This window comes from Toxotes jaculatrix, chromosome 7 (genome assembly GCF_017976425.1).
Source record: "Toxotes jaculatrix isolate fToxJac2 chromosome 7, fToxJac2.pri, whole genome shotgun sequence".
NCBI lineage: Eukaryota > Metazoa > Chordata > Actinopteri > Toxotidae > Toxotes > Toxotes jaculatrix.
This window is the reverse complement of record NC_054400.1, coordinates 15681017-15708336: the sequence shown is the minus strand read 5'-3', so window position 1 is coordinate 15708336 and position 27320 is coordinate 15681017. Positions and strand designations below refer to the sequence as shown.

The following is a 27320-nucleotide window of genomic DNA, read 5'->3' as shown; positions in this document are numbered from 1 at the left end:
AATAAAGGTCTTAGAACGTCAGCTCGTTTGATTTAACCGTTATCCACAGTCATCTGAGTGAGTCGTTACCAATGGAATAAAAAACATTAAGTGTTGTTCAGATAATTCTCTGTAACCATCCACAAGCCAGCTGATAAAGGTAATTAGTGTAACCGAGAGACTCGTGAACATTTTTTTGAATAGTGAAATTATCACCAGTTCTGTCTGTCTGTAGAGATACCAGGTCTTATAAGTCCTAAAATCTTTAAGCTTTATCGACTTTTTGCCACTAACACTGCTCATGCTGTTATCATGCCCATCAGTCCAATTGGGCTGACTTTATAGATTCTTCTCTTTGCTCTTGAGTATAACACAGCTTTCAGGTCCTGTGTGTTAATGTGTAGTTCAGCTTGTACAGTAATTTTTGTTAAATCACAATCTATATCCCCAATACTTAGGGTGATGCCAATGTTGTATTGTAGAGGTTAAAAAACCTGGCAAAACCTTATTGACTTAAGATTCGTCTTAAAGGAATAGTTTGACATTCTGGGAGAAAAACTTATTTGCCTTCTTGTCATGAGTTACTCTAGCTTGGCTCCAGTTTTTAGATCGCAGGAGGTTACCATCCCTGGCCAGGAATCAGTCAAAACAAGGTCATTTTTACACCTTGTTTTTTGCACTGATTAAACAAGTCAAGTCAAATTTTATTGATATAGCCTATTATCACAAATCACAAATTTCTTTCAAGGGACTTCACAATCAACACCCTCTGTCCTTAGACCGTCAAATCTGATGAGGAAAAACTCCCCAAAAGAATTCCTCTAATGGGAAAAAATATAACAGGCCTCAGTCAAAGCAACAGGGGAGGGATCCTTATTCCAAAATAAAACAGACATGCAATAGATGTTGTGAAACAAATGAGATACAACATGTAAATTAATGAGCTTTAGAGCTGATAGGTGTATTTTGTTACCTCTGCACAGAGCCAATCTAGCTGTTTCCTAGTTTCCAGTCTTTGTCGTAAGCAGCGCTAACCAGCTGTTGGCGGTAATTAATTCATCATTAAATTGTGACAAATCAGGTCTGAGAGATTAGTACTATAGAAATTTTATGCAATCATCATTATGCAAATCGTGTGACTCCTCCAACTTTGTGGTGTCTAAAGAACAAACTCACAAAAAAAAAAAAGATTCACAGCCTCTCGTCTGAAGAGGCTTTGTGAATCCTTCTCAGTGTGATTCATTCTGATTTTCTAATGTCATTTGAGTCAATCTGATTTGTCATAATCAAGAGAGACTATCGGTGCCAGTGGAGTTAGTGCTGTTGCCAGTGTTGTTTTTGTTTTCCGAAGATGGAGGGTGGTGCTGGTTTTGGGGCAGGGAGATATCCTGGCACAGTTTATTTATTTATTTTTTTTCCCCTTCTTGCTGTATTTGGAAAATGCTGCTTTGTCAGCAGGTCAGGTAGTTTTTTTTTTCCTCCCCCAGTTCTCCTTTTCCGACACAAACAAACATTAAGAGCACTCACACACTGACTGCCACATGCACATACACACACGCACACACATACGCATACACACTCATAATCTCTGCTTTGTCCTCCTTTCTCTCCCTCTCTCTCTCTCCCTCCCTCTCTCCCTCCCTCTCTCCCTCTCTCTCTCTCTCCCTCCCTCTCTCCCTCCCTCTCTCCCTCTCTCTCTCTCTCTCTTTCTCTCTCTCTCTCGCTCTCTGCACGAAGGCAAACTCAGCAGACCTTCAGGCTGCCAGGGAGTAAAGGCATTCTGGGTAATCCAGGGAATCCAAGGAAGAGAGAAAAGAAAGGGGGAAAAAAAACTCTCACAAAATCACAACACACTTGATGCTGCGCGTGATGTTGTACACACAAACAAACCAAATCCAGCCTCTCACAAGTGAACCATGGAGATACAATTTCCATCTGTGTCCATCTGTACATTCATCTGCTGAGACAAATAACAGGCTCGGTTTGCTGCAGAATATGGAATCAAAAAGCTGCAAGGCTTCCTGTTCCCTGTTGCCGAACATTAACGATTGGGAGATATGAAGGAGAATGAGGGAGGATGAGGGAATAGCGAGGGTGGTGGGGTGGAGCAGAGGAGGATACAGGAGTGTCGTCAGTCCGCTTTTATCTCAGCTCTGATTAAACCTTGTTCCTGTCTGACCTAAAAAGTCAGCTGGCGGAAACTTCAGAGACTGTGGGTGAATTTCACTGGAGCTCTTTACACCCAGCCCGATGCCTTCAGAGAGGGAGAGAAAGCGAGAGGAGAGATCAGAGAAATAGAACAGAGAGTGGGCAGATTCTGAAAAGAAAAAAAAATACACAGGCACAGGCAAGCTGGCTTTATGTGCTCACTGTTCACACATTATCATATATATATATGAAAATACACTCTCCCACACTGCATGTTGTCTGCTCTTTATTCCTAATGAGGATGAGGAAGAGGCCGGTGCTGGGTGGTAACTCCGGGTTAGTCAGGAGTACAATGCCACAGGAAGCAGACAGAGGCAGTGCTGAAATGTGCCAGCGCCGCCCGTCTGGGACAAGCACAACAAAAAACACAAGGTATAAAAATAAACCTGGGCCAGCATGGCAGGGCATCTGCAGAAACAGGAAATATCCCACTGAGGGAGAGACAGTAAGAGAAAGATGGGGGAAGACCCTTGAATTTCTGTTTTGTTTTGTTTTATTTTTATGTTTGTATTGTTTCACCGGTGGCAAATTCAGGAGAGGTTTTGTATTGTAGGTGTGAACAAAGCAGCAACAGCAGCGGTTGGGAAAATATTCAGATCTTTAGTTAAGTAAAAATAGCCACACTGCAGTACGAAAATATTGAATTAAGTATAAGTCCTGCATTGAGAATATCACTTAAGTAAAATCACTTAATCTTTTTTTTTCAGAAAATATACTTAAAGTATCAAAAGTAAAAGTAGGCCACCTATAATGCAGAAAAATTACCCTTTTATATACTATAACATAATTGGATCATTGTTACTGATACATTTATGTGTTAGTAACATTTTCAGTTGATGTGCAGCTACTTTTAACTTTTATATTCTGCTGGGTGGTTTAATCCTTAACGGTACATCATATTTAAAGTGGCATGTCAAGTAAAGTGCCGCAAATATGTACTTGAGTTCAGTACTTGACCAAATGTACTTTGTTACTTTCCACCACTGCTGAGCAAAGAGGTGTTGAATCTTTTAGACTAGTTTCAGTCGCGATTGTAAATCTCTTTGCGTGTGTGTCTGTCTGTCTGTTTGTGTGTATGTGTGTGTTGGCCTGTTTCAGAGTGCTGCAGCAGCTCCCAGCCCTGTCCTTGGGAACCTTCCCCCAGGAGAGGGCATGCCAGTGGGACCAGTCCCTCCAGGGTTCTTTCAGGTATGCAGTGCATGCTGACACACACACACACACACACACACACACACACACACACACACACACACACACAGAAAGCAAGAAAGCAAAGAGAATTATTCTGGTCTTTAGGACACTTACACATACAGTGATAAAAGAGGTGCTGGGTAAATTATGGCCCATTGTTCATCCCAGGCCATCTGTCTTACTGTGAGCAACGGTGTATTGCCTCTTTTGTCAATTTTGACTATTTAACTGATAAAACTCTTCCTAAAAATACTCACTCACTCCAACTTAACTGTGTATATTAATGTACAGTGCTTTAACATATGTGTACAATATGCATTTATCTCTGTGTATGTACCACCACCACTGTGTGTTTCCCAAAACAGAGAGAGAAAGAGTCTGACAGGAGAAATAAATCTCTTGCAGACAACATACACTTGCAGCTTCGTCCCAGATCATCTCTGTTCTCCATCAGAAGGGCTCTGCCAGTCGTACATTGATTGACCGTCATTATTAGTCAAACTCAGATGCTCACATCTGACACACAGATCAATAGCTTTCATAGGCATTTCTCAGCTGCGCTTTCAAAAAACTCAAAAGTGGGCCTGAACAGCCTTTTCCAGTTCCTTCTGAAGATCAATTGTTCTTTGAAGACGAGGCCTTGTCAAGACCTGTCGGTTAAACAAATGCAACAATTATCAAGTGATTCCAATTCCATGCAACTATAAGTGTAATATCTATGTGCAATAACTCAATTATTAGTGTGCAATATTTGTGTACGAAAGTCACTCAACTCAACAACCTCCAGCCCATATTTATTTATTTTTGTATGTATGTATGTATATTTTATTTTTTACAGTAGCTATTTTCTTAGTTTAGTATCTTGTTCTGGCCATATTGGTCTTACTTATATTTTACTTTCACTTACTGTACTGTAACCTGTACAGAAATGCAATTTCCCCACTGAGGGACTAATAAAGGATTTTCTTATCTTATCTTATCTTATCTTATCTTATCTTAAGTTGCTAGCTCTTCATTCAGGTTCCAGAAAATTCATGACATATGGACCAAATCAGAGAGTATTATAGCTAAATTTTGGGATTAACTGGAGAGAGACAGATAATGCATCCTGCATATATATATATATATATATATATATATGCACAGGCTTTTATACATCTGGATTTCGTTCATTCATTGTTTCTGTTTGTGTATGTAATCGTTTACTAACTTATTCATTTCTAAACTTTCTGTGTTTAGTTGTGTTGCTTTTGTTTATTCAAATAAACACAAGGTTTTTATGTATTGTCACTGTTAATTCCATAATCATTATAGTAATTAAATAGACTTAAAACACTGTATCTGTTTTCCTTTAATGGATCTTCAGCACAGCTGGGAGATGAGAAGTGGGGTGATTAAACAGAAGACCCTGATCAAAACAAGTGGACCATTGCTCTCTAGTGGCATGTTGAAGTACTGCCTCTCCAGCACTGCAGACTGACTTTTCTCACCACAGTGGCATTAGTTCTGCAGACATAGCAACAGCATTGCTACTGTCTGTGGCGAGGACAAGTGAAAACCCACTCACAGCTGCAAAAGAGCTGCTCACACATGCTGCCAAATTCCACATAGTTAACACATACACTGACATCATTATTAACAAAACCTCATCCTTTATTCCCTCATTCTTTTTCCATAAAAGCCACCCAATGAAAATGCGGTCGCCTTCCCCTCTCTGCTGTCATGGAATTGTTGTTAAAGTAAAATGAGCCCAAAAATCAACAGAAAATACATACGCAGTAATTCTGGTTTGGTTTCTTGTTTTGGAGAGAGAAAAAAACCTCCCACAGGGCTCTGCATAGTTTGTACACCACTTTTGTTTCTGTGAAAGGTTTATCACCTAGCTTGGTGGCACAAGCTGGTGGCACAGCATAATATATTTTGTCATGATTTTTTGTTGTCTTTAAGATTTTTCTTTCAATTTAATCACAATTTGAAGTATGTAGATATTATGTCTTAAAAGTATTTTGTTACAGAGTCTTGACACTGGCTTGTTTTTATAGACTTCCTTCTATACACCCTTGAGAGACAGCAGCCCTGAGTGTATGTCATGCATGTGATAGACTGTGTGCACGGTATTTATCACCCTGAGTAATTTAACCTGCTTTTATGCTGTTTGTTTTTTTCAGCCATTTATGTCACCTCGATACCCCGGAGGACCCAGACCACCCCTCAGATTACCCAATCAGGTAAGCGCCACACTGACACCTGCAGGCAGCAAACAGAACTGTGGATAGTAGAAATGGACATCATCTGTGTGACAGTGATGACAGTGCTGGTGATGGATCCTCTTTCCTCTCTAGGGACTTGGAGGAGTCCCAGGTAGCCAGCCTATGTTACCTAGTGGGATGGACCCCACAAGACAGCAAGGTACACATAAACACACTGGTATACACAAACACAGACATAAGATAAGGCAGCTCATTTTGGACCTAGTTTATTAAACAAGCTGTATTTTCTGTGGAGCCACAGCCTGATAGAACTGACATCCCAAAGCTACTAACTAACTGGCAGGAAACTCTGTATAACTTTGCGTAGGCATAATGGGTTTTTTGGCCTAAATGTTAACGTCGGCATATTGACATGTTAGCATGTTAACATGTTAACATGCTAACATGAGCACAATCATTTCATTTTAGTGTCTTAGCATGCTAACATTTTTAAATTAGCACTAAGCTCAAAGGACAGCTAATAAGTTTTTCAGGTATTTATTTATAAAGTATTGGTCAAATTCAAATTTTGACCTGATGATGGATGAAAAGTTATTTAATTTGCCTATGAGGAACACAAATTTGCTCCCATCCATGTAGTATATGTTGAAATATTTCATTTATAAAGATGATACTAATAATATAATATATTGTATTATATAAATATAATGTACAGTGGGTACAGAAAGTATTCAGACCCCCTTACATTTTTCACTCTGTTATATTGCAGCCATTTGCTAAAATTATTTAAGTTAATTTTTTCCTCATTAATGTACACACAACACCCCATATTGACAGAGAAACACGAAATTGTTGAAATTTTCGCAGATTTATTAAAAAAAAAGAAAAACTGAAATATCACACAGCCATAAGTATTCAGACCCTTTGCTCAGTAGTAGAAGCACCCTTTAGAGCTAATACAGCCATGAGTCTTTTTGGGAATGACGCAACAAGTTTTTCACACTTGGATTTGGGGATCCTCTGCCATTCCTCCTTGCAGATCCTCTCCAGTTCTGTCAGGTTGGATGGTGAACGTTGGTGGACAGCCATTTTCAGGTCTCTCCAGAGATGCTCAATTAGGTTTAAGTCAGGACTCTGGCTAGGCCATTCAAGAACAGTCATGGAGTTGTCCTGAAGCCACTCCTTCGTTGTTTTAGCTGTGTGCTGCCACCACGCTTCACTGTTGAGACTGTACTGGACAGGTGATGAGCAGTGCCTGGTTTTCTCCACACATACCGCTTAGAATTAAGGCCAAAAAGTTCTATCTTGGTCTCATCAGACCAGAGAATCTTATTTCTCACCATCTTGGAGTCCTTCTGGTGTTCAGCCACAGTGATCTTTGGGTTCTTCTTTACCTCTCTCACCAAGGCTCTTCTCCCCCTCCATCCTCTCCATTTAAGGATTATGGAGGCCACTGTGCTCTTAGGAACCTTAAGTGCAGCAGAAATTTTTTTGTAACCTTGGCCAGATCTCTGCCTTGCCACAATTCTGTCTCTGAGCTCTTCAGGCAGTTCCTTTGACCTCATGATTCTCATTTGCTCTGACATGCACTGTGAGCTGTAAGGTCTTATATAGACAGGTGTGTGGCCTTCCTAATCAAGTCCAATCAGTGTAATCAAACACAGCTGGACTCCAATGAAGGTGTAGAACCATCTCAAGGATGATCAGAAGAAATGGACAGCACCCGAGTTAAATATATGAGGGTCACAGCAAAGGGTCTGAATACTTATGGCCGTGTGATATTTCAGTTTTTCTTTTTTAATAAATCTGCAAAAATTTCAACAATTTTGTGTTTCTCTGTCAATATGGGGTGCTGTGTGTACATTAATGAGGAAAAAAATGAACTTAAATGATTTTAGCAAATGGCTGCAATATAACAAAGAATGAAAAAATTAAGGGGTCTGAATACTTTCCGTACCCACTGTATAAATATAAAAGCAGGAATAAGATGCACCTGCCTTGTTCATTGTAATGAATTTGTCTCAATTCAACAGTACAGAAGCTTGTGGTTTTAATAGTTTATGGGTGGCAGTTGTTCTACAGCATGGAGGCATGAGCTACACCAGTCTGTGGCTACACAGATAATTGTTAGCAGGATAAATTCATTGTTAGTTTAGTTTCTTTGTGGGATTTGATGATAATAATAAAAAGATCTCTTCCTAAGCTTTAAGTACATCCCAGTTTCAAACTATTCACCCCTCTAAACACATAATTATGTATAAGTTAAAAGACTTGGGATGTGTAATTAAACAGCTGTAAATATTATACAATGGTTCGTGCCAGACACACAGGCCTCATTATATCAGAAATAGATGTCCTCCTGGGGTTTTGAAATACTACAGTGTCCAGACAAAGGTGTAAAATACGGTGTAATACTCTTCTTCCAGCTTAAAGCAAGCTGTTAAGGGTACACATCACATAAAATGGCCAACTGAAGAATATAAAACATCCTCTGGTGTGACAAGTCCTGAATCCTGAATGCACTGTTCTGGAAAGAACTGCTAGCTGGTTGTAGTTTGACTGTTTTTGTGTGTGTCAGGACATCCAAATATGGGAGGACCGATGCAGCGGATGACTCCACCCAGAGGCATGGTACCGCTGGGGCCCCAGGTATGGAAGCAGATGATTTGAGGGGATATTCACAAAAACTGGTTCAGATAGTTACTCTCTTATAGACATAACTAAAGGCATTTTGGTGTTTATTTTAGAACTATGGAGGTGGAATGAGACCACCACTGAATGCCCTGGTTGGTCCTGGGATGCCTGGCATGAACATGTGAGTGTTATCTACACAATGTAATCTACACACCCACACACACACACACACACAAACACACACAGACAGGCATACACAGTGGGTAGCACAAAGAGAAAAATCCCCTTTCTCTCCTCTTTCTCTCTGAAGATGTAAATTAACTCACCACATTTCTCTCACTCAGAAAGGACAACATTAAACGGCAAACGTCCTTAATCTCTCACTGCAGTAGATGCAGTCAGCCATTTCCTTTATGTAGCTTTTAATTACAACTTTACTGTATGTTTTTGGCTCGTAGAGGTCTGGAAGTGGAGCTGGGAGCCGGTTTTTCCTCTATTTTATCTTCTTTTTGTCTATGTGTGAGTTTTTTGTTCTTGTTCCCATCACCTCTCTCTGGCAACGGAAGACTTTGTTGTTGCCAGCTCTACCCAAATGGATTGGAAACAAAGAAGCTTGCCAAAAGCAGAAAACTAAAGTGTTAGTGTGTGTATGTGTGTGTCTGTGTGTTCCAGGGGACCTGGTGGGGGTAGACCTTGGCCAAATCCTCCAAACTCCAATTCGGTAAGTGCTCTAACAAAGACATGAAAGTTTAACAGTTGTTTCATTTCTTTCATGATTTCCCTCTGTGTTTTTTATAGACCCCTTACTCCTCTGCATCTCCAGGAAGTTATGTGGTATGTACAGTATGAGTTTTAACTGTTAGTCTACAGCTTTTTACACATTAGGTCATGAATAAATCTTATGGAAACTAAAACTATCATTTTAGGGACCTCCAGGAGGCGGAGGGCCACCTGGGACCCCAATAATGCCAAGTCCAGCAGGTAAGGTCTGTGCATGTACATGTACATGTGTGTGTGTGTGTGTGTGTGTGTGTGTGTGTGTGTGTGTGTGTGTGTGTGTGTGTGTGTGTGTGTATACTGTGCATGTTTGTTTTGCTCTTTTATCCTCTTATTGTTTCTCTTTTTGTCAGATTCAACCAACTCCGGCGACAACATGTACACTATGATAAACACAGTCCCTCCGGGTGGAAGCCGACCAAATGTAAGACATTTTTCCCTCTATGTATTGCTGTGTCTGAGTGTACTGAACTGCAGATGGTCATAGAAGCTGTGGGTATTAGCTCTTTGATGTCAAAAATTTGTTCTGTTTTTACTTGTGTTGTTAATGGTAAATTTTGTTACGGGCATATCACTGTCTCGTGTGTATGTTCTCCTCAGTTCCCTATGGGTGCAGGTGGGGATGGTCCATTAGGGGGAATGGCTGGAATGGAGCCCCATCACATGAATGGATCATTAGGTACAGGAACAAGTTGCTTATAGGTGCTGCACTGACACAAAATCTCTGGTTATTCCCTAGTTTATTCAAAACAAACATTATTATGCTCATGGTGATTTGCACTATTTTCATACTTGGGTTCCCTCTCTCAGGGTCAGGTGATATGGACAGTCTCCCTAAGGTAAGAGAAGCTACTTATTTACTATGAACCTCCAGTTTGCAGTTCCACTGCACTTGATTTTTGTAGCTTGGGTAGTATACAATTGCCATTAAGCTGTGTTTAATTACCTTTGTACAGAACTCTCCTGGTAACCTCAGCATGAGTAACCAGCCAGGAACCCCCAGGGAGGATGGAGAGATGGGAGGAAACTTCCTTAACCCTTTTCAGAATGAAAGTGTAAGTCATCTACTGTATGGGATGATTAGAGGGAGGTGTTAGGTGGTGTTGCTGAGAACCCATATAAAATTAAGTTTAAAATAGGTTCAAAAATATGGAAGTACTTTTGAAGGAATAGTTTGACATTCTGGGAAATACATGACAAGATAAATGCCACTCATAAATATATACGCTAAATATGAAGCTACAGCCAGGAGCCACTTATCTTAGGGAAGCAGCTAGCCTGGTTATGTCTAAATATAAAAAAAAAACACTTACTAGCACGTAAACAATAAGCTTTGGTTTTACAGGCATTATGTTTAGATGGGAGCAGTGATTTTCCAATAGTTGCCCATCAAGCACACTATGACAACAATATTTAATGAGCTTTATGGGCACTGATAGGCAGATTTTGTTTCCTGTTTCCCTCTATTTCCATTCTATATGCTAAGCTAATCTGAGCATCTGCTAGCTCTAGCTTCATATTTAGTGTACAGACACGAGTTACATCAATCTTCTTATCTTAAGCTAGATAAAAATGGAAAAAAAAAACCCAAAGATAAGACGTCAGAGTATACCCTGAGTTTCTGGAGCCCACACTGCTGGAAATGATTTGACTTTCAGTCCATAACATTTTGGAGGGATTTCTAATCCAGGATACTATTGACACATGGTGACTTAACTTATTAACTTGACTTATTATTCCCCTTCAAACCTCTGCAGTATTCTCCAAACATGACAATGAGCGTGTGAAGACTTGGGAAGCAGGTTGGTCAGTCGCTCAGTAAGCTGGTGTGGACTGGTGAAAAGCAGAGAGACTGGATGTGGTGTCATCTAGGCCAGTGACTCTTCCTCCACCACCGCCTACCTAGTCAGGACAGTTGCCCCAGGCTCCGTCCTTCTACTACCCCACCCTGACCCTCACCTCCACTTCCCCTCCCCCTTTCATGGTTTCTGTCCACGTCTCTTCTCTGCTGTTTCTTCTCCCGTTCTAAGTGGTGACTCTGCTACATTCATCAGTTCTTCCTCTGCAACTATGAGACTGTACAAAGGAACCAAATTGAAAAAAACCCGGAGGAGAACTCTTTGTATATTTGCATATGGTGTGTATGAGACTGTGCACACGCTCCAGTCACAGACAGATGTTTCTGCCTTTTGCATCATGTCATGGAGTTCATACCCAAAAACAAAAGGCCAGTATCCTATTTATCGTAAAGTTTAAATTTCCAAGGATTTAAAGAGATAAAGACACTTTTTGATTGATGGTAAAAAATTTAATCTAACTGGCTGTCTAACATGGAACATCTTTCGTCTTTACCTGACAAATTACTTTGTCCCTTACTGGAAGAGAATTGGAGAGACATCACAATCATATTACCATGAGGTTTTTAATCAAGGCTTGTGCAGATATTTGTAAAATCTTTTCAACTTTTGTGGTTGTCTAAATCTTTAAGACCCCAAACATTGTGTTTTATGTTTTATACTGTGGGTCTACAAAGTTTTCTTTAATTTCCATCACAATCAGCCACAAATGTGGAAAATGTAAGATCTTTCATTCTGCCTCGCATCTGTTTCGTTTGTGAGGTCTGATGAGGCATATGAAGTGCAGATCAAAGTCAACTCTTTGTTCAGACTTTAATCATAATTTACAGAAAGACTTCAGCACAACCTGAAATATTTGATTGCACTGAATGGTTACTGAGAAAAGAGAGCTTTGTCCAAGGCTTAAAGTGAAACTATATAACTTTTGAACAGCAGCCACTGTTGCTATGAGTGGCAATTTACAGGATAATGGTTCATGATGATGATGTCAAAACAGCAGTTCAACAGCAGCAAAAGCTGAGAAGAGTCATAAATTCTGAAGTGGCTAAGTAACGTCTATTATGGAGCAATATCAAGCTAAAGTTTGTAACATTAGCTAACATTTAGCAACCAAAAGCTGATAGTGATACCAAGGCTGTAGAAGCAAAACCCTTGAGTGAATTGAATTGAGCAATGGTGCGTTAAATTGTTTATGAATTCAACTATCCATTTGTAAGACGAAGAATGTTATTTGATTTTTCAAAAGTTAAATAGTCTCTCTTTAAATCAGACTAGATCAGTCCTTATGCTAACTGTAAATTAATTAGTGAGAGCAGAAAGGATAATACTGGGGAAGAAGGTTCGCACAAAGGCCCAATAGCATAGCGTGCTAATACCCAATAGCACTGTACAGACTGAAAGTTTGGCCACTTTTTTTCTCCCAAGTAAGTGATCTTTCTGCATTCAGCAGATTACCTTTGTTGCGATTCAGACTGCTTTAGATGTAGACAGCAAAAGATAATTGATTTTTCTTATGTGAAGATGTTATCTAACAAGAGGGGACACTGAATCTGTAGTCAGATAGTTTGTTGCTTTTGTCTGCTGATGCCTCTCTCACCTCGAGTTCTTTAAACCTGGATTCAAATGATTTATCAGTCTACGTCACAGTCTACTGTACAAATAATGTTAAAACCGGAGAGAGAGAGGGGGAGAAATCAAAGACAGATCCACTGTATGGATGATAAACGGTAAGACACAAGCTTAGAAAAGTCACTTTGGTCACTCATACTTTATTGTCATCCGGATAAACTGTGATCTCAGTGTGATATGAAAGGTTGGTTGGTACAGAAAGCTATACTGAGCTTGTTTTTAAATCAATGTTTTAAACTTTTTTCACTGCCCAAGATGTATTATCATCATGTATAAAAGGTCAATATGCCTGTGAACATTCTCCTTTCCCCTCCCTTACTGCAAAGTGTACAGCTCACAAATGTAGCTCCTCTGTCTTGTATGTGTATTTGATATTATTGTTATTATTTAAAGAAAAACCTGGAGAGAATTGTCGCCAAAGGGAGCGATGGACTGATGACGCACCATCACAACTGAACAGAGATTTTTATTTTCTTTTTCTTTTTCGTTAGATTGAAGCCATAAGTGGGAGTACAAGAAGATGCATTTGTAAATTGGATCATGTTTTCTGTTTTGTGGCAGTATGTGGGACTCCATTTGTGATGTGTTCATTTTCTCTTTTTTATTCTTGTATTATGTTTTTGTAAATACAGAGAAGTATTTCATGGGTTTTGAATATGCTGGTATAAAGCTTCTCTTCCCTTAGTCAAAGTGTCAGCTCTTTTCATTTGTTGAAGACTGTGCATATGGACACTAACACAGTCACTTCAGGGTGTGTTTGTAGACAAAGTTATGATACCATAAGTTATGTCTCAAAGTTGCGCTGCCTATATTGTATGGAAATGTATTACTGCCACATCAGAAAAATACTTATTTTTTCCACCAGCACTTTGAATGTCGAATCAATTTCTTCAATAAGAAACAAAATATTATAATTGTGTGTTACTGGCTTGAGCTGGCCTGTTAGTTTGTACTTGTGACTCAGATGAAGACATTTTATGACCAATTTAACCAGCTGATTATAAAAGGTTCACACCATAGTATGTATAAAACATGGACATAGCACCCGTGACGTTGCCCATTGGTTTCGGGGAGTCAGTTTTGTGACCAAACCATGGGTATTTGAGCTGCGCCATCTTGGATTTTAGTTGGAGTGTACTTTCCATATTTGGCGGAGAGGTGGTTACTCTACGGGTCAGCCGGGGTCAGCTGGCCGAGAACCCACCCACTTAGCTTGGAGCAACCGAGCTAGCCTAAGGCTAATCTGCTAATCAGCTATGCCAACAAGCTAAGCGGCAGCTACACGCAGCTACATCCAGCACACGGCAGTCCCAGACTCCGACCTGACTAGCTCGACCCCGTGCGACCGCGACACATAGCGAACGCTTGTACCTGAATGTAAGTTCCTTACGAACTATAACGCCATAGCACTTGAAATAATAATTAATCTTTTATTGAGGTCGTACTACATAAGAAATAAAGCCAAAAAAATCCGACAGTCGGTTAGTACAGTCTACACTACAACAAGCCATACTGTCACAAAAACCTATCCGAACATTGGCAAACAAACACGGACACTGCAGCCCTTGTCAACCGCTGGAGGTAGCCGGAGGCCTCTGGATGTAGCCGCCTAGCCCAGCCGATGCTTTAGCAAAGAGCTAACTGCCTGTGCCTGTCTATGGGGCTGTCACTCAACGTAACCACGCCCTAATGTAGATGTGTTTTTTAGGCAGTAAAGTTGGCTATTTTAACATGGGAGTCAATGGAGAATTGCTCCCCCATGGAATTGCAACTTTCTGAACGAAGTGATCCTCACTTACAGCTCCCCCCCGGTCCTGATGAGAGGGAGGCTGCCAGAGGTGTAAAGGAAGATGAACAACAGTGACTGTTGTCACCCATCGAGAACCTCAGATTTCTCCCGAGACGCCATGATTTTCATTCAAGTGCACTCTTAGAGATGTGCATAAACTCGCAGTACCACTTGTGTGTACCACAGAAGTCTTGATGGATGGGAACAGAACAAATTTTTCATCCTGCATAGGGTTTGATGTGAGACATCAGGGACCCTAGTGTTTTAAGTTCGCCTCTGTCTTGTGAAAACAAAGAGCTACTTAGCCTGTTTTCTATTTTCAGTAGATACGTTTTGCTGTAGGCTATTTAAGAGAAAGGAATAGAGTGATTTCACATTTACTGCCAGATTCATAAATTATGATGGAAAAAGTTGTTTTTTCTTTTATGCATGTAAAGCTTAACATAAGGAATTGCAGTAAATGCAACCTATGTGTACATTCTGACTCTGACACTATTTTTTAATTTCCAGTGAGCCCCCTGTGATTTCTGCACAATACTGTGCAACAACTGCTGCGACAGAGTTTGCGTGACAAAGCAACTCTTATGAAAAGTGACTAAAATGTGCATTAGGGGAGTCAAAGAAGGAACTACTAATCAGGGCTAAGGACCAGCTGATTGTTTAATTCATGCTAATTTATCTTCTGCCTCAACACTGCGCTTTTCAAAGTGTCTGCTTGTCGTATGGCCCCTTGAAGAATGGAGAGCAACAGTTTTACATGGCTGTGGGAACCTTCTGCAGCCCTTTCACAAGTTGTTTTGCGCTGTGTGGTGATTTTCCTGAGAGAAGAGAAAGATGTGGCTTTTTACATTCAACAAGAGTTGTGCAGTTTCCTCGTGTTTCATTTCCCCGGGCTCACATTTAACCACCTCTCCTTCTCTAAGGGACCAATTTTATTAATCATCCCAAAACATTTACTGCAAAATGAATCTGTCAATACTACCTCTCCCTGGCTTAATATGGGTTGAGGATCTCCAAAAGCAACTGAAAGTAAAATATGGCTAATGAATGAGGTTTTTGTGTGTTACATAACACAGTCCTTCTCCTTTTTATGGATGTGCACTGTAGCACTGATTTATGATTTACATAACCCTCCTTTGTCTTCATATACACAGGAAAACATGAAAGATACTGGACTGCAAAATGTCTTGTAAATCTTAAGAAAACAAAGCTTAACAAAACTGTACCACATTTATAGTCCAAACCTTGTAGATACAGTCTGAGGCCTTGGAACATAATTGGTGATTTATTCCCCAATACTGACAAATATCATTTTACAAACACAATTGCAAACACATGTTGATTGTTATCATTATCAGTAAGCATTTATTCCCTTCACCAAAAAAAAAAACTGAATAACCAAGCTCTGAACTTTGTCCCTGGAAAAATGGAGGCAATACATGTTATGTAAGCCTGCACCTGGCCCGAAGAACCAAAAAGCTACTTGATGTCAAAGATCCCAGTGTCTCTCTTCTGTGTGTTCAATATAATAGCAAATAAAAGTAATTTAAGGAAATAATTTGGATGTTTTGAAGCCACTGCCATCGTTAAAAGATGAGGACAGAAAAGGAATACTTCGTGTGTGTGTGTGGGTGAGTGTGTGTGTGTCTTTGATTTTATTTTTTCTGCCTTTGTGTGTGTTTCTGTGACTCTGTGCAAGGGGGCGTTCACATATTGAAAGATGCAGGGGTCATGCTATTCAGACTCTGCCAGATGGCTGTTACGTAAGGGGATAAATAGAACACAAACCCCTGCTGATGATGTGAAAAGTGAACCTCTCCTTCCCTCCAGGAGGACAGCAGTGTGTGTGTGTGTGTGTGTGTGGCCCAGCCCACTGTTACAGAACACTTCCCCTGATTTCTTTGAGGAGGCTTTGGCTGGCAGGATCCCTGACATTGGTGTCGATCTCTGGCTGCCTGCTGTCTCAAGCCATGGCTGCACAGCTTGTTGTAGCTCTGCTGGCTCTCACCTCCCTGGGTGCCGCATCTGAACTCGACTGTAAAGAGCTGGTTAAGCCTCTGGTACTGGACAGCCACAGCCCCGTGAGTATCACTGATCATTTGTTATGAGCTGGTCATACGTTAGGCAGCTCTGTGGTGCAGTGCTGTGGGTTAATGTGCCTGAAAAGCTGAGTCATGCTTTGTTTAACTGTGTTACAAAAACATTTTTTTGACAAGGTGTCTATGAGTTACTTAAAAAATTGCATGTCTATTACAGCCTGTTTTTTTGTGGTTTGTCACTTTACAGTAGTAAAGCTCAAGCATAACCATTTTCCACATTATTTGCACATTAATGTATCATGTATATCAGGGCTAATGTGCCTTTAGCAAAAGCAGAACTTTATATTTTCAGTAGAAATCTTCATTTCTAATTTAGCTGCAATTCTTAGCAGACAGCAAGCAAATATCTTTTTTCATGGTCAAAAATAAATATATTAAGTTGCTAATAAAACAATCTCTGCACAAGCATGTGACCTTCCTGAACAGAGTATTTGAGTAGCTTCTCATTTATGCTGGTGTAAAAATTTTGTTTTGTTTTTGGTATCTTCTATTTCCAAGGTTTCAAGTCCATTTGAGTTGATAAATAATGATTGCTAACCAAACACATGGTAGAGTGCCCTCTTTATGTACTGTTTTTTTATTTTCTATCATGTTATGTTATTTTATGTTATGTTACATTGTATTACTTTTAGAAAATAAAGTATGATCACACTTTAACACAGATATGCAGCCCAGTCAAATCAGTTGTGTTGTTGTTGCACCTGTGTGGGTGGCAGATCTATGGGAAGTGGGTGCTTCATGTGGGGTCGTGGGACCAGCCAGACCTGAGGACTGACTTGGCCACGGTGAATAGCTCCTGGGTGGAACTGTCAGCTTCCTCAGACAGCGACGTCATCACCATCTACTGGGCCGACCGTCTGTAAGGACACCACAGACTGCAAATGATCAGTCTCATGACCTCATGTATTGTTATTTTGCTTTTGCTTTCACATACAAATCATAAAAAGGTCTGGAGTTCACAGTTTACAGTTAAGGGTGTACAACGAAAGGTTGATGCCGACCATTGCTCCTTATTAATGTTTTTTCTTTTTTTTTTTTGTTACAGAAATGATGACAAATGCCTTCAGGGCGAGGCCAACGGCACCATCTCAGGAATGACCAGTCACACCACTTGTATGTATCTTGTAATGTTCACAGTGTTTTACTCCTTGACTCACCATATCTCTATTTCTGCTGTGTCATGTTATGTGGGTGATGCATGAAGCCAAAGCACATTACAAAGGAGTGGGTGGATTTCATAAGAAAACACAAAAGCCCCCAAATGTATTCATATTTCATATTTTGTGGTATTTTTTTTTCTGGTGTTTTCTTGTGCACAATTTCAAATAGATCCATGAAAAATATATACAAATCACAGCTGCAGTAGGTCACTCTGCGCTGTCTTTGAACTGTTCCACAGTTATCATCAATGGTCACACTTCATATCATGATGGGAAGTATTATGAGACCTGCGCCGACTGCCTACTGTCCGAAGACACCACCCTCCTCCCTGATGGCAAATCAAAGGGGCGATATCTTTTTCTCTTTAGTAAGGTTTTTTTTTTTTTTTTTTTAACTTCCATCACTTATTGGAATAAAAATACAATATTTTTGGTCAGTACAGTGTTTTTGACATGCTACTTTGCAATTCTTCTCTTTCTTCTCACCCCTGATTTCCCACATCTCCTCACCTCTTTCCTCTAAAGCACGGACCGGCAGTCTGGAGCCATCTGAACTAGAGACCTTCAAGAAGCAGGCAGAGTGTCTTAAATTTCTCCCGGAGTACCTCTTCTTAGGCACAGGTCAGTCGTCATTTCAACTATCTATCTTTCTAGCACCCAATTCACTCATGAAAAGTAAACTGTTTTCATTCTGTGATTTTTTTTTTTTTTTTTTCAGATCTGTGTCCAGATGACAGGCAAACTGCTTCACCTGCTGTCGAGAACACAGAGGGTGAACAAACGGATACTCAGCCTGCTGCAAAGTAAAGCAGAGCACAGAAGTGTCATAGCCCTGTGACCAGCCTCCAAACACCCAAACAAATCCAGCTGAACATGTACTAAATTGTGTTGTAATGTGATTCACTTGTGCTTTGATGTAGTCTTGTGTTGTGAAATAATTTTTCATTTGTCGTCCAGTTGGTTTCAGCAACAAAGCAACAAAGTTCAAGGTGTCTTGTCATGTTAGGTCCCTAGTTTAGTTTATTAATCCACTTAAATGTCTCCTTTTCATGCCTTCACTATTTTCCACTGGCTGTGTGTGGTAAATAAAAACAGTTCTCAGTCTCCCTCTATACTGTGTTCATTTCATGTCTCACACTTAACCAGAGAAAGTTTCTGGCTTCTCAGCACCAACATTTCTTAATCCTTTTTCCAAAAACAATGAAAGTTGTCAGAGACTCTGTTGACCCATATGTCGACATTATACGCTTCATCAGAAGTACTACAGCTCTTCTAAAATGCACCACTGTTCCCAGAAACTTCAACAAAGACTGTTGCCGGGTAACTTCACTGTTAGGGGGAGGAGGAAGACGTCAAACTTTTAAACTGTCACCACAAGGAGTCCACACATCCCCACAGGGAAACAACCATTGTTGCACTGATGAAAAGCTGCTTCGGGTCCTTTTTTTTAAAAACGTCTCATTAGTCCGAGACGAATCGTGGCACTTTGCCTGAGTTCATTCAGGGGCAGCGGCAGGGGCAACAGAGGACTGTTGAACTGGCCATTCAGGGCTGAACAAAAAAAAAATCTACATGGCTCTGCATGGTCAGTAAGAAACCTTCACCAGTGCATTTGAGCATGTAGAAACCCCCTCACCCCGACCCCTACACTAGCAATTGCACAACAACTTTTTTTTTCTTTTGTTTGAAACCCCGGAGGGAAAATGAATCAGCATTAGAAGTTTTCTGTTGCAGGTTCAACAACATCCTCTGCAGCACTGCTGTCTCTCAGTCTGATCCTCATCCCTCTGTCTGACCATGGCTCTTCTGCCGGTTGTTGTGTTTCTGTTGGCTCTCGCTTCCCTCAATGCTGCATCTGCACCGGACTGCAAGGACCTGGTCAAACCTTTTATGCCAGAGGACCCCAAAGAGGTAAGTTGTGCTCATGATTCTTTTTCTTATTTATCCCCAAGATCCCCAGATGCCCAATTTTTACTGCATGTAAGAAGAATATCATCAGAAATCACACTGAGATATTTGTAGTTACATGAATCTTGACTGTTTACATGCAGATATTTGGCAAATGGGTGTATGTGATGGGAGCTGGTGACCCCAAGCAGTACCACAAGGCACTGGAGTCCCTGAAAAGCTCCTGGATAGACTTGTCTCCAACTTCTGACAGTCAAGCTGTAACTTTACGATGGGGAGATCACTGCTTGTGAGTTTGGTGACTTAGTTAAACATGTTGAGCATAATCATGAGAGAAAAAGAGTTTGTAGCCCTACATTAGAAAAAATGTTTACCTTTTTAATGGTGAAAACATGAAAACAAAATTCAACTTATTCTGGCTTCTCAGTGATCGGTGTATCTTGGGGGAGGTAAATGCAACAGTCTCAGGACTTGCCACCACATTTCGCAGTAAGTGAACCACAGACAGGTGATGCATAGATAAATGTTATACATGTAAAGACTAATCTGCAGTGACAAAGACATAACAGCAGGTGTCGTATTATAATCAGTTATTTTGCTTTTGAAGAAAATCTGTCAGAGCACAAAGGACATATCCTACAGACTTGCTCTGACTGCCTGCTGTGGACAGACACCTTTCGAAATGGGGACGTCACTGGCAGATACATCCTGCAGTTCAGTAAGTCCTGTCATCATCAGCACATATGGACTGAATTTCAAATATGCGATTTTAATTCTTCCTTCTCTTTCAGCAAGGACAGGAAAAATAGACCCCAAAAATGTTGAAATTTTCAAGAAGCAAGTTGGGTGTCTGAACTTCCCAGAGAACTTCCATAGCTATGATGGCAAAATAGGTCAGTAACTCACCAGTAACCAGTTTACTGAACACTACAACATACACAAGTATCCACAAGGTGGAGATGTTGTACTGAAGTGTAACATTTAAATATATAGGGAAACTGTCACATTTGCTTTTGCTCTATTCTTCTCTCACAGTTTATCTTTTTATGTTTTCCTGTGTTTCAGAGCTGTGCCCAGACAACAAAGAGAGTACAGAGTGAGCAGCAATAAACAAAAATTTAAAAAGAGATAAAGCATTTGTATCAAGTAAAATATGTATAATGTAGTAGTTTTGTTTTGATTGAATTATATATGTTTTAGCACAAATTTTGGTATTTACATAAGTATTTTTGTTTTACATATTCACTTATAAAAATCTACTATATCCATTTTGTCTTATAATTATGCCATTACTACATCACATTTGATGTTTTTCAGATTAAAACTCTATTATAATCATTATGTACTAACTGTTTAATTACTATGATTCACTGAAAACAAGGATATGAAACAAACATTGGAAAAATGTCTGCTTTGCTGGCTGTGAAATTAATTTATCACATCACACACTGTCATGGTGGTGGATAAATTTCATGATTTCCAAATACCAAAAAATGAACTTGCTTTTAATGTAAACAGTTATTACATCCAATAAGCCAACTCAAATGAAAACAAATCCCGAGCTACAAGGCACTGGATACACCAAAAACATTATTTTTTCAAAACTACACAGTATATTTGCAACAGTAAATGGGTTAAACAGATATAGTTTGGGTATTTCTTTTGGATCAATCCAAGCATTTGCTTTTTAATGTTTCAAATGCATATTGAGAGACTATACTGTGGGTGTGTGTGCAAGTTTGAAGTCTGTCAGAGGCGGACTCCTCACGTCCGTGACACTTAAGCCACCAACCGGCTGTAATGGCTCCCCAGGCCAGTTTGATCGCTCTCCATCTTACATAACCTGCTGCTATCTGTGAGCCCACTGGTTCTTGTACTTTGTGTCTCTGAGCTGCTCTTCACCCGTGTCAGTTGCCTACATCTGAATAGCGCCGCCACCTGCTTCTGGCACTGAGAGGAGCCAAAGTAATAGAGGACTGGATCCAGACAGCAGCTGAGGCTGCCTATACACATAGAGAGCAGGTACGCCTGGTAGGAACTGTCACTGGACTTGTGGGACAGCTGAACATAGTGAACCATCAGGATGATGTTGGTGGGAGTGAAGCAGACCACAAACACCACCAGCACGATCACAGCCATCACCATGGCCCGTGTCCTCCTGGAGCGGCTCTCCATGTTGGCAGCTGCCAGAGCCTGGATAATACGCACATAACAGACAACAGTGAAAACAAGAGGGATGAAGAAGAAGATGGAGGAGTAGACAGGGAAGAAGTAAAGATAGTAATCTTGTAGTTTTTCCACATCCTGCACATCATGACAGGTGGTGATGCCCAGGTCTGGTAAATACATGGTCTGTCCTGAGATCAGCAGAGGGGATACTCCTCCGAGGGCTAACAGCCACATGGCAGCGCACACAGCTGAAGCTGTCTGAGGGCTGCGCCATGTCAGGGATTTCATGGGGTAAACCACAGCCAGGAAACGGTCAATGCTGATGCACGCCATGAGCAGGACAGAGCAGTACATGTTGCAGTAGAAGGCTGCTGTGACAACTCTGCACATGAAGGAGCCATAGATCCAGTTGTTGCCATGGTAATGGTAGGCAATCTTGAAGGGAAGGAGCAGGCCGAACAGCAGGTCAGCGCAGGCCAGGTTCAGCATGTAGATCACTGCTGGTTTTCTGGGACGGATGTGGTGCACAAACATTACCACAGAAACGAGGTTGAGGGGCACACTGATGATGAAGACGAGGGTGTAAACGGTCGGGACAAAGCTCGTTGCTAGGCGACCCTGGAGGAAACCTTTAGCCTCCTCTGAGACAAAATAGTGCTTCTGGGGAGGGTGGTGTGTGTCACGGTGGTGGCCACGGTGGCTGTGTTTTTTTGCTGGCTCCTGCTCCGATTCTGAGCCAGACCCCGAGTCATCGTTCAATCTGTCTGACACTGACAGGTCAATGTAGTCTACAGGCTCATCTGTGACTAGTATAAAGTGACCAGAAAAAGTCCGTGGCAGGAGCTCCGAGCCTTTAAAGAGACAAAGAACAGAGAAACAGAATACTGTTCATCTTTAGGAAAATCCAGAAATAAGTGGGAAATTTATCATGATGTAATACAGTTACAGAGCAGAGATATTTTCATATTAATCAGTTTTTCTTTTTTTCTTCCACAACCAGTCCTGCCCTAAAAATATTATCATATAATACATAATATTATTTTGTTTTTGTTTTTTTAGCAATTAATCAAATATTACAAATTGGTTATGTTTTGTAAGTAAAAGTTTAACAAAAAGCCTATAATTCTCTATATATTTCTATATAATAACACTTCTATAATTCTCAGGTAAATGTAGTGGAGTAAGCTACATGTAGTAATTAACATAAAATTGAAATATTCAAAGAAATACAAGTACCTCTGAAAAGTGCAGTACTTAAGTAAATGTACTAAGCTATTTTCCACCACTGTCCATGACCTACTGAGTGTGGCCAACCAGACAGAATCATAGATTACTGGCCGATAGTTTAAAAAAAAAAAAAAAAAAAAAAAAAAGTGGCTTACGTTTCTGATTACTATCAATTTCTTGCAGTTTTAGTCAGTCTTTTTACCAGGCCATGTTGGAAAGGCGAACAAAAGGTCAGTCCTACTTAAAAAGCATTTCTCATAAGGGGACTCGTGGGCTACAACATTGCTCTGTTCAAACAACTGTATAAACAGATGAACCATTTTTCAGTCAGAGGGCTGAATGTGTGTGAATGTTTATCTTGCATTTGTAAAACTCAGAAGAGTTCAAGCCTGTACAAAATGTAATCGTATTAATTTACCCAATAATCTGTTACGAATTCTTAAATAGTGTTCACAGTCTTACACAAAGTTTACGGTTAAGAAAGCAACTTACCATTTTGGGAGGTGAGTGCTGAGCTCTGGACAGAAAACATTAACAACAACCCCACCGACAGGTGAACCATGGCTTTACTGTAAGATCCTCCAAATAAGTGTGTTGAAATTATCTGTCCCAGAAGAGACACATCAGTGTTTGTCTGCCAGCATCAAACCTGTTATTACAGTCCAGTGTGGATACGCCTCCTCCTCACTGCACAGTCTCCTCCCTACATAAAGAGAAACAACATAATGTGAACCAGTTACATTCATTTTAATCTACTTTGTTGATAGAAGTATGTTGAAGAATGGACAAATAATTTGGGGCATTTGTAATTTATTATGCACATTGTTCAAGCATTAGAAATCACTTATACACTGATAATACACATTAAAAATACATCAGTTGCAGCTTTTAAACATTGTAAATGTTTTTATTAATTAAAACATGTTTCTTTAAACGTGTTAATTAAAAAGGCACTGGTAAACTACAGTATTTCATCTCGCCATGCAGGCTGGCTGGAAAGTTGCTCCACAGCTCCATTTCTGAACTGATAAAGAAGACTGCGTCTCTGAGATTTCCATCAAACCTTTAAAGTGTTTTTCAGCATTCAAGGTAACAACAACAGTGTGTTTTCTAGTATCTTTTACATACAAAACATGAACACCATTACAATTTAATTCTTAAAAATACATTACATTTACAATCACCACATGGAAAAATACAGAATGGATGTATTTAATTGGACAATAACTACAACTCATTTTTGGTGCGATCCGTCGAATTATAATCAGATGAAATCAAACACTGTCCTGAGCCGTCTGATGTTTTCTGACAAAATTAATTTTGCTCAACAAACTCAGCACTGTCAGAAGGCACAGTCTGTTTTCTCCTCCACTCCTGATGCTTTCCCCTTCTTGCTCTTTACTTTCTCATTTTCCATAGAATTTCTTGTTCAGGAGGAAAATTAGCAAATTGACATTCACTTTGGCTTTGTCAAACATCTTCATGACGGCCACGCCTTCGTACTGCAGCTGAAGGAGGTCCTGGACACCAAGAAATACAACAGATACAATGAGAAACTCAGATATGGCTGGTTTACATATGCAATGAAATATTTATTAGATAAATTGACAACAAGTGTGTCTGAACTGGAAAGTATGAGCTTTATTTTCATATTTCCTGTTAGAAGGCCAACGAGGGGAACAGGGAATCCAGCCATCAAGGTTTAGTGTTGACTAGTGAGCTGCTGGGAAGCTGGGAAGCTGGGAAGCATTTACCTGGAAATGAAGCTGGACTTTTTCCATCTCAACTCCCATAAACTTAGCCTTCACCTCAAAATCCCCAACTTCCTCAGTGGGTGAAATGTCAAACATGACATTTTTGAACCTGAGCCATGAGAGAGACAATAACACAGGATTAATGAGGGGGGGGGGCAAAAAGTGACAATGCAGCACACTGGGGAAAACAGGACCATTATTTGCAGATTTCTGAATTTCCATAGTACTCTGGACAAACTCCAAATCAAACTCATCATTTTTTTCCTTGTGTTGACAAGTTGACGAGAAGCACAGTAATGGTCTTCAGAATAGAAGGTGAGATAGGGCATAAAGAAAAATGTTGCCTTGCTGATACATACTCCTAATGGCTGTTAACACAAATAGGAAAAAAAAAGTTTACAGCAAAGTGCAAATACTATGAATGGATATCTTCCTTCCTCTTGGCAAACAAGAATCATATTCTAAAGTAGAATGCAACTAAACTAATGGAAACTACAGAATGAGTACACTAAATGCATGAAAAATATTAGCTATGGTTGCTCACATTGTCTAGAATGTCTCTTGTCTTATTTTTGATATGATGCACATTTAATTTCTGACGAGTGTTGAAAGGTGATACACACAAAATTGCAACACTAGTGATGGTGGATTGGTTGGGGGATAGATTTGATCATCTACACTGCAATCAGAATTTCTCTTCATGTCACAACCTAACACTAGAGACGTCATTACAGGTGCTGTAAATGTCAGCAAAAATCCAATATAAGACAAGAGGTGAAGAGCAAGATTAAATCCCCAGCCCTTTATGAGGAAGAGAAGCTCAACCCACTGGTTTGTCTGAAGTCCTTCGATCTCCAGGATGACCCCCTTCTCATGCAGCCTCGCCGCTGTGTACTTCAAAGACTGCGGCTTCCACTTCTTACTGCCCTTATCGTCACCTTTGCTGTCCAGTTTTATAGATCTGCGTGAATTCCTGGAAACAAAATATGTACACACACAGTAATCCATTATAAAAAATCTTGCCACATCAACCAAACCGTCCACGCAAATTAAAAGCACAAACATCATATACAAACGGCAAGAAAAAATATTTTGTAATTCTAATAAGAGGTAAGAAATGAAAGGTGTAACTCACTTCCGGTTGAGGTTATCCAGGCAGGTTTTAATGTAGGTATCATAATAATTCATCTGGTCCTGGTAGAAGGCAGTTTTCGAGTTGAGCGCCGTCAGTGTCTGCTGGAGCTTCACAAGCTCGGCCTTCCTCCTCTGTCTGTACCGTCTCTGGTAGCGAATGTCCTGCCAATCACAGTTTTTTTAGTTTTTTACAAATTTAGACATAAAAATACTTTCAGGTTAGCACTGGAGGCACGTGTTTCTTTTATGTGTGCTTATGAACCTTTGATATGTCGTTGATGATGTCCTGGTATTTGTTACTAGCAGTGGTAAGGCCGGCCTGCTCCAGGTTACGGAGGTTCCTCAGGATCTTCCTCTTCTTCTGCTCCAGAGGCAGCTGGCTGTCCTCCAGAACTCCCGGGCTGCTCTTCAGACCCTCTGGTGTCTGAGCATCCTGGACTGCCCGACGCTCTACAATCTTAGTATGCTCCAACTCCTTCAGGAAAGAAGTCATATTAGAAGTGCACAAATTAGTGAGAAAACAAATTTCAAACATTTATTACATAAATTTAAATTTTTAATAAATGAAAAAGGCTGTTGGGTACATGGGCAAGGAAAGCAAGAGAAAAGGAAATATAACCTGTGGTGCAGTAGCCGGGTTCTCAAGAATTTCAGGCAAAGACTCTCCAGGTTGAATCCGAACCACATCCACTATTAGCTTTTTTGTCCTGACAGACGTGCACACACACACACAGACACACACAAAGAAAAAGATCCTATTTTAGAGCCAGATCTCTCGCTTTTATTTCAGGTGTCACCAAAACCAAAAAATATATGAGACTATTGTCATCTGATGGAAGAAAAAAAATCTATTTTGAAAAAAGTGTTGTTAGTATTCAGACATGCAACATGCAGGTTAAGACCGAGTACAAACAAATTTTCTCAGCAGAACTGAATCATCATTCCTCACCTTCATGAATTTTCTTTAGTAAAGAACTAATATTCCTGCCACATAATACATCTCACTCTCAGTTATACAACATTGCCTAATCTTAACTGCCTTTAGGTCACTGGCAGGATTTTGTTTGTTTGTTGTTTGTCCAGTTACCTCAAAAGCTACTTAAAAAACTGCAATGAAATCTGGCGTGATGTTTTTGGAGCAGAAGAACCTGATTAGTTTTTGGTGCTGGTTTGAATCCTCCATATGTATGAAAGATGAATATATCAGTATAGGCCAGGCTTATTTTTCAAAACAGCTCTTCAACATTGCTGTAAATTTAATATAGCGTTCCATACTGTATTCACATATTCATAGCCTGAACACATTATGCAATTACAAATTAGATGATATGAAGCACATGGCAACTCAGAGAAATACTGATTCACATGCTTCTCCTCTTAAAAGCTTGTATTCCCCAGCAAATAATAGACAGACTGATGCAGGCGGATACATGTTTATAGGAAAGATAACCCTGACCACCAAACCCCTTCCTTTTTGGACAGGAAATGATAGAAGAGCAGGAAAGACAACAAAGATATGCTACTGAGTGATAGCCATAAAGAAACGCACACACCTACGTCAAGAAGGGTTAAGTGAAGGGCACCACACAGAATTCA

At 40.1% G+C, this 27320-nt stretch overlaps 4 protein-coding genes across 6 annotated transcripts in view; 2 read left to right on the top strand and 2 right to left on the bottom strand.

The window, feature by feature from the left end:
- Positions 1-13168, top strand: part of si:ch211-130m23.3 (uncharacterized protein LOC558547 homolog) — a 53599-nt gene extending 40431 nt beyond the window's left edge. Inside the window, exons 5-17 of the mRNA XM_041042538.1 lie at positions 3286-3375; positions 5547-5606; positions 5721-5787; positions 8167-8237; positions 8336-8403; positions 8895-8943; positions 9021-9056; positions 9149-9203; positions 9353-9423; positions 9600-9678; positions 9810-9838; positions 9956-10054; positions 10757-13168. Coding sequence (XP_040898472.1) covers positions 3286-3375; positions 5547-5606; positions 5721-5787; positions 8167-8237; positions 8336-8403; positions 8895-8943; positions 9021-9056; positions 9149-9203; positions 9353-9423; positions 9600-9678; positions 9810-9838; positions 9956-10054; positions 10757-10786 — 804 coding nt within the window. The 3' untranslated portion in view covers positions 10787-13168. The remainder of the gene's footprint in view (positions 1-3285; positions 3376-5546; positions 5607-5720; positions 5788-8166; positions 8238-8335; positions 8404-8894; positions 8944-9020; positions 9057-9148; positions 9204-9352; positions 9424-9599; positions 9679-9809; positions 9839-9955; positions 10055-10756) is intronic.
- Positions 13169-16092: 2924 nt separating this feature from the next.
- On the top strand, positions 16093-26614 carry LOC121184710. Of its 2 annotated transcripts, XR_005894314.1 has the most exons (7): positions 16093-16354; positions 17089-17231; positions 17418-17485; positions 17772-17900; positions 18058-18153; positions 18251-18448; positions 26604-26614. XR_005894314.1 is itself a non-coding variant. In XM_041042539.1 (6 exons), the coding sequence occupies exons 1-6, from the start codon at positions 16244-16246 to the stop codon at positions 18337-18339; spliced, it is 636 nt and encodes a 211-aa protein (XP_040898473.1). In that variant the 5' UTR covers positions 16093-16243; the 3' UTR covers positions 18340-18636. The 2 variants fall into 2 exon arrangements, 1 of the variants encoding a protein (XP_040898473.1); XM_041042539.1 differs by lacking the exon at positions 26604-26614 and having other exon boundaries at positions 18251-18636.
- Positions 20921-23528, bottom strand: f2r (coagulation factor II (thrombin) receptor). Its single transcript, XM_041042536.1, has 2 exons — positions 23329-23528; positions 20921-22460 (listed from the first exon to the last, which is right to left on the bottom strand). Exons 1-2 carry the CDS (start codon positions 23396-23398, stop codon positions 21220-21222), a joined length of 1311 nt encoding a protein of 436 aa, XP_040898470.1. The 5' UTR covers positions 23399-23528; the 3' UTR covers positions 20921-21219.
- The window catches only part of iqgap2 (IQ motif containing GTPase activating protein 2), a 34777-nt gene continuing 31093 nt past the window's right edge, over positions 23637-27320 (bottom strand). For both annotated transcript variants that reach the window (XM_041042534.1, XM_041042535.1), the window contains 6 exons: positions 26344-26431; positions 25987-26199; positions 25726-25886; positions 25420-25563; positions 24591-24699; positions 23637-24356 (listed from right to left, as the gene is read on the bottom strand). In XM_041042534.1, the coding sequence (XP_040898468.1) occupies positions 24243-24356; positions 24591-24699; positions 25420-25563; positions 25726-25886; positions 25987-26199; positions 26344-26431 (829 nt within the window). In that variant the 3' untranslated portion in view covers positions 23637-24242. The remainder of the gene's footprint in view (positions 24357-24590; positions 24700-25419; positions 25564-25725; positions 25887-25986; positions 26200-26343; positions 26432-27320) is intronic.

Bases quoted from the DNA above. Each gene is read 5' to 3' on its own strand.
- LOC121184710 (XM_041042539.1), top strand. From the start codon at position 16,244: ATGGCTGCACAGCTTGTTGTAGCTCTGCTGGCTCTCACCTCCCTGGGT. The intron at 16,355-17,088 runs GTGAGTATCACT...TGTGGGTGGCAG, and splicing joins TACTGGACAGCCACAGCCCC to ATCTATGGGAAGTGGGTGCT. The intron at 17,232-17,417 runs GTAAGGACACCA...TTTTTGTTACAG, and splicing joins ATCTACTGGGCCGACCGTCT to AAATGATGACAAATGCCTTC.
- f2r (XM_041042536.1), bottom strand. From the start codon at position 23,398: ATGGTTCACCTGTCGGTGGGGTTGTTGTTAATGTTTTCTGTCCAGAGC. The intron at 22,461-23,328 runs GTAAGTTGCTTT...GTCTCTTTAAAG, and splicing joins AGCACTCACCTCCCAAAATG to GCTCGGAGCTCCTGCCACGG.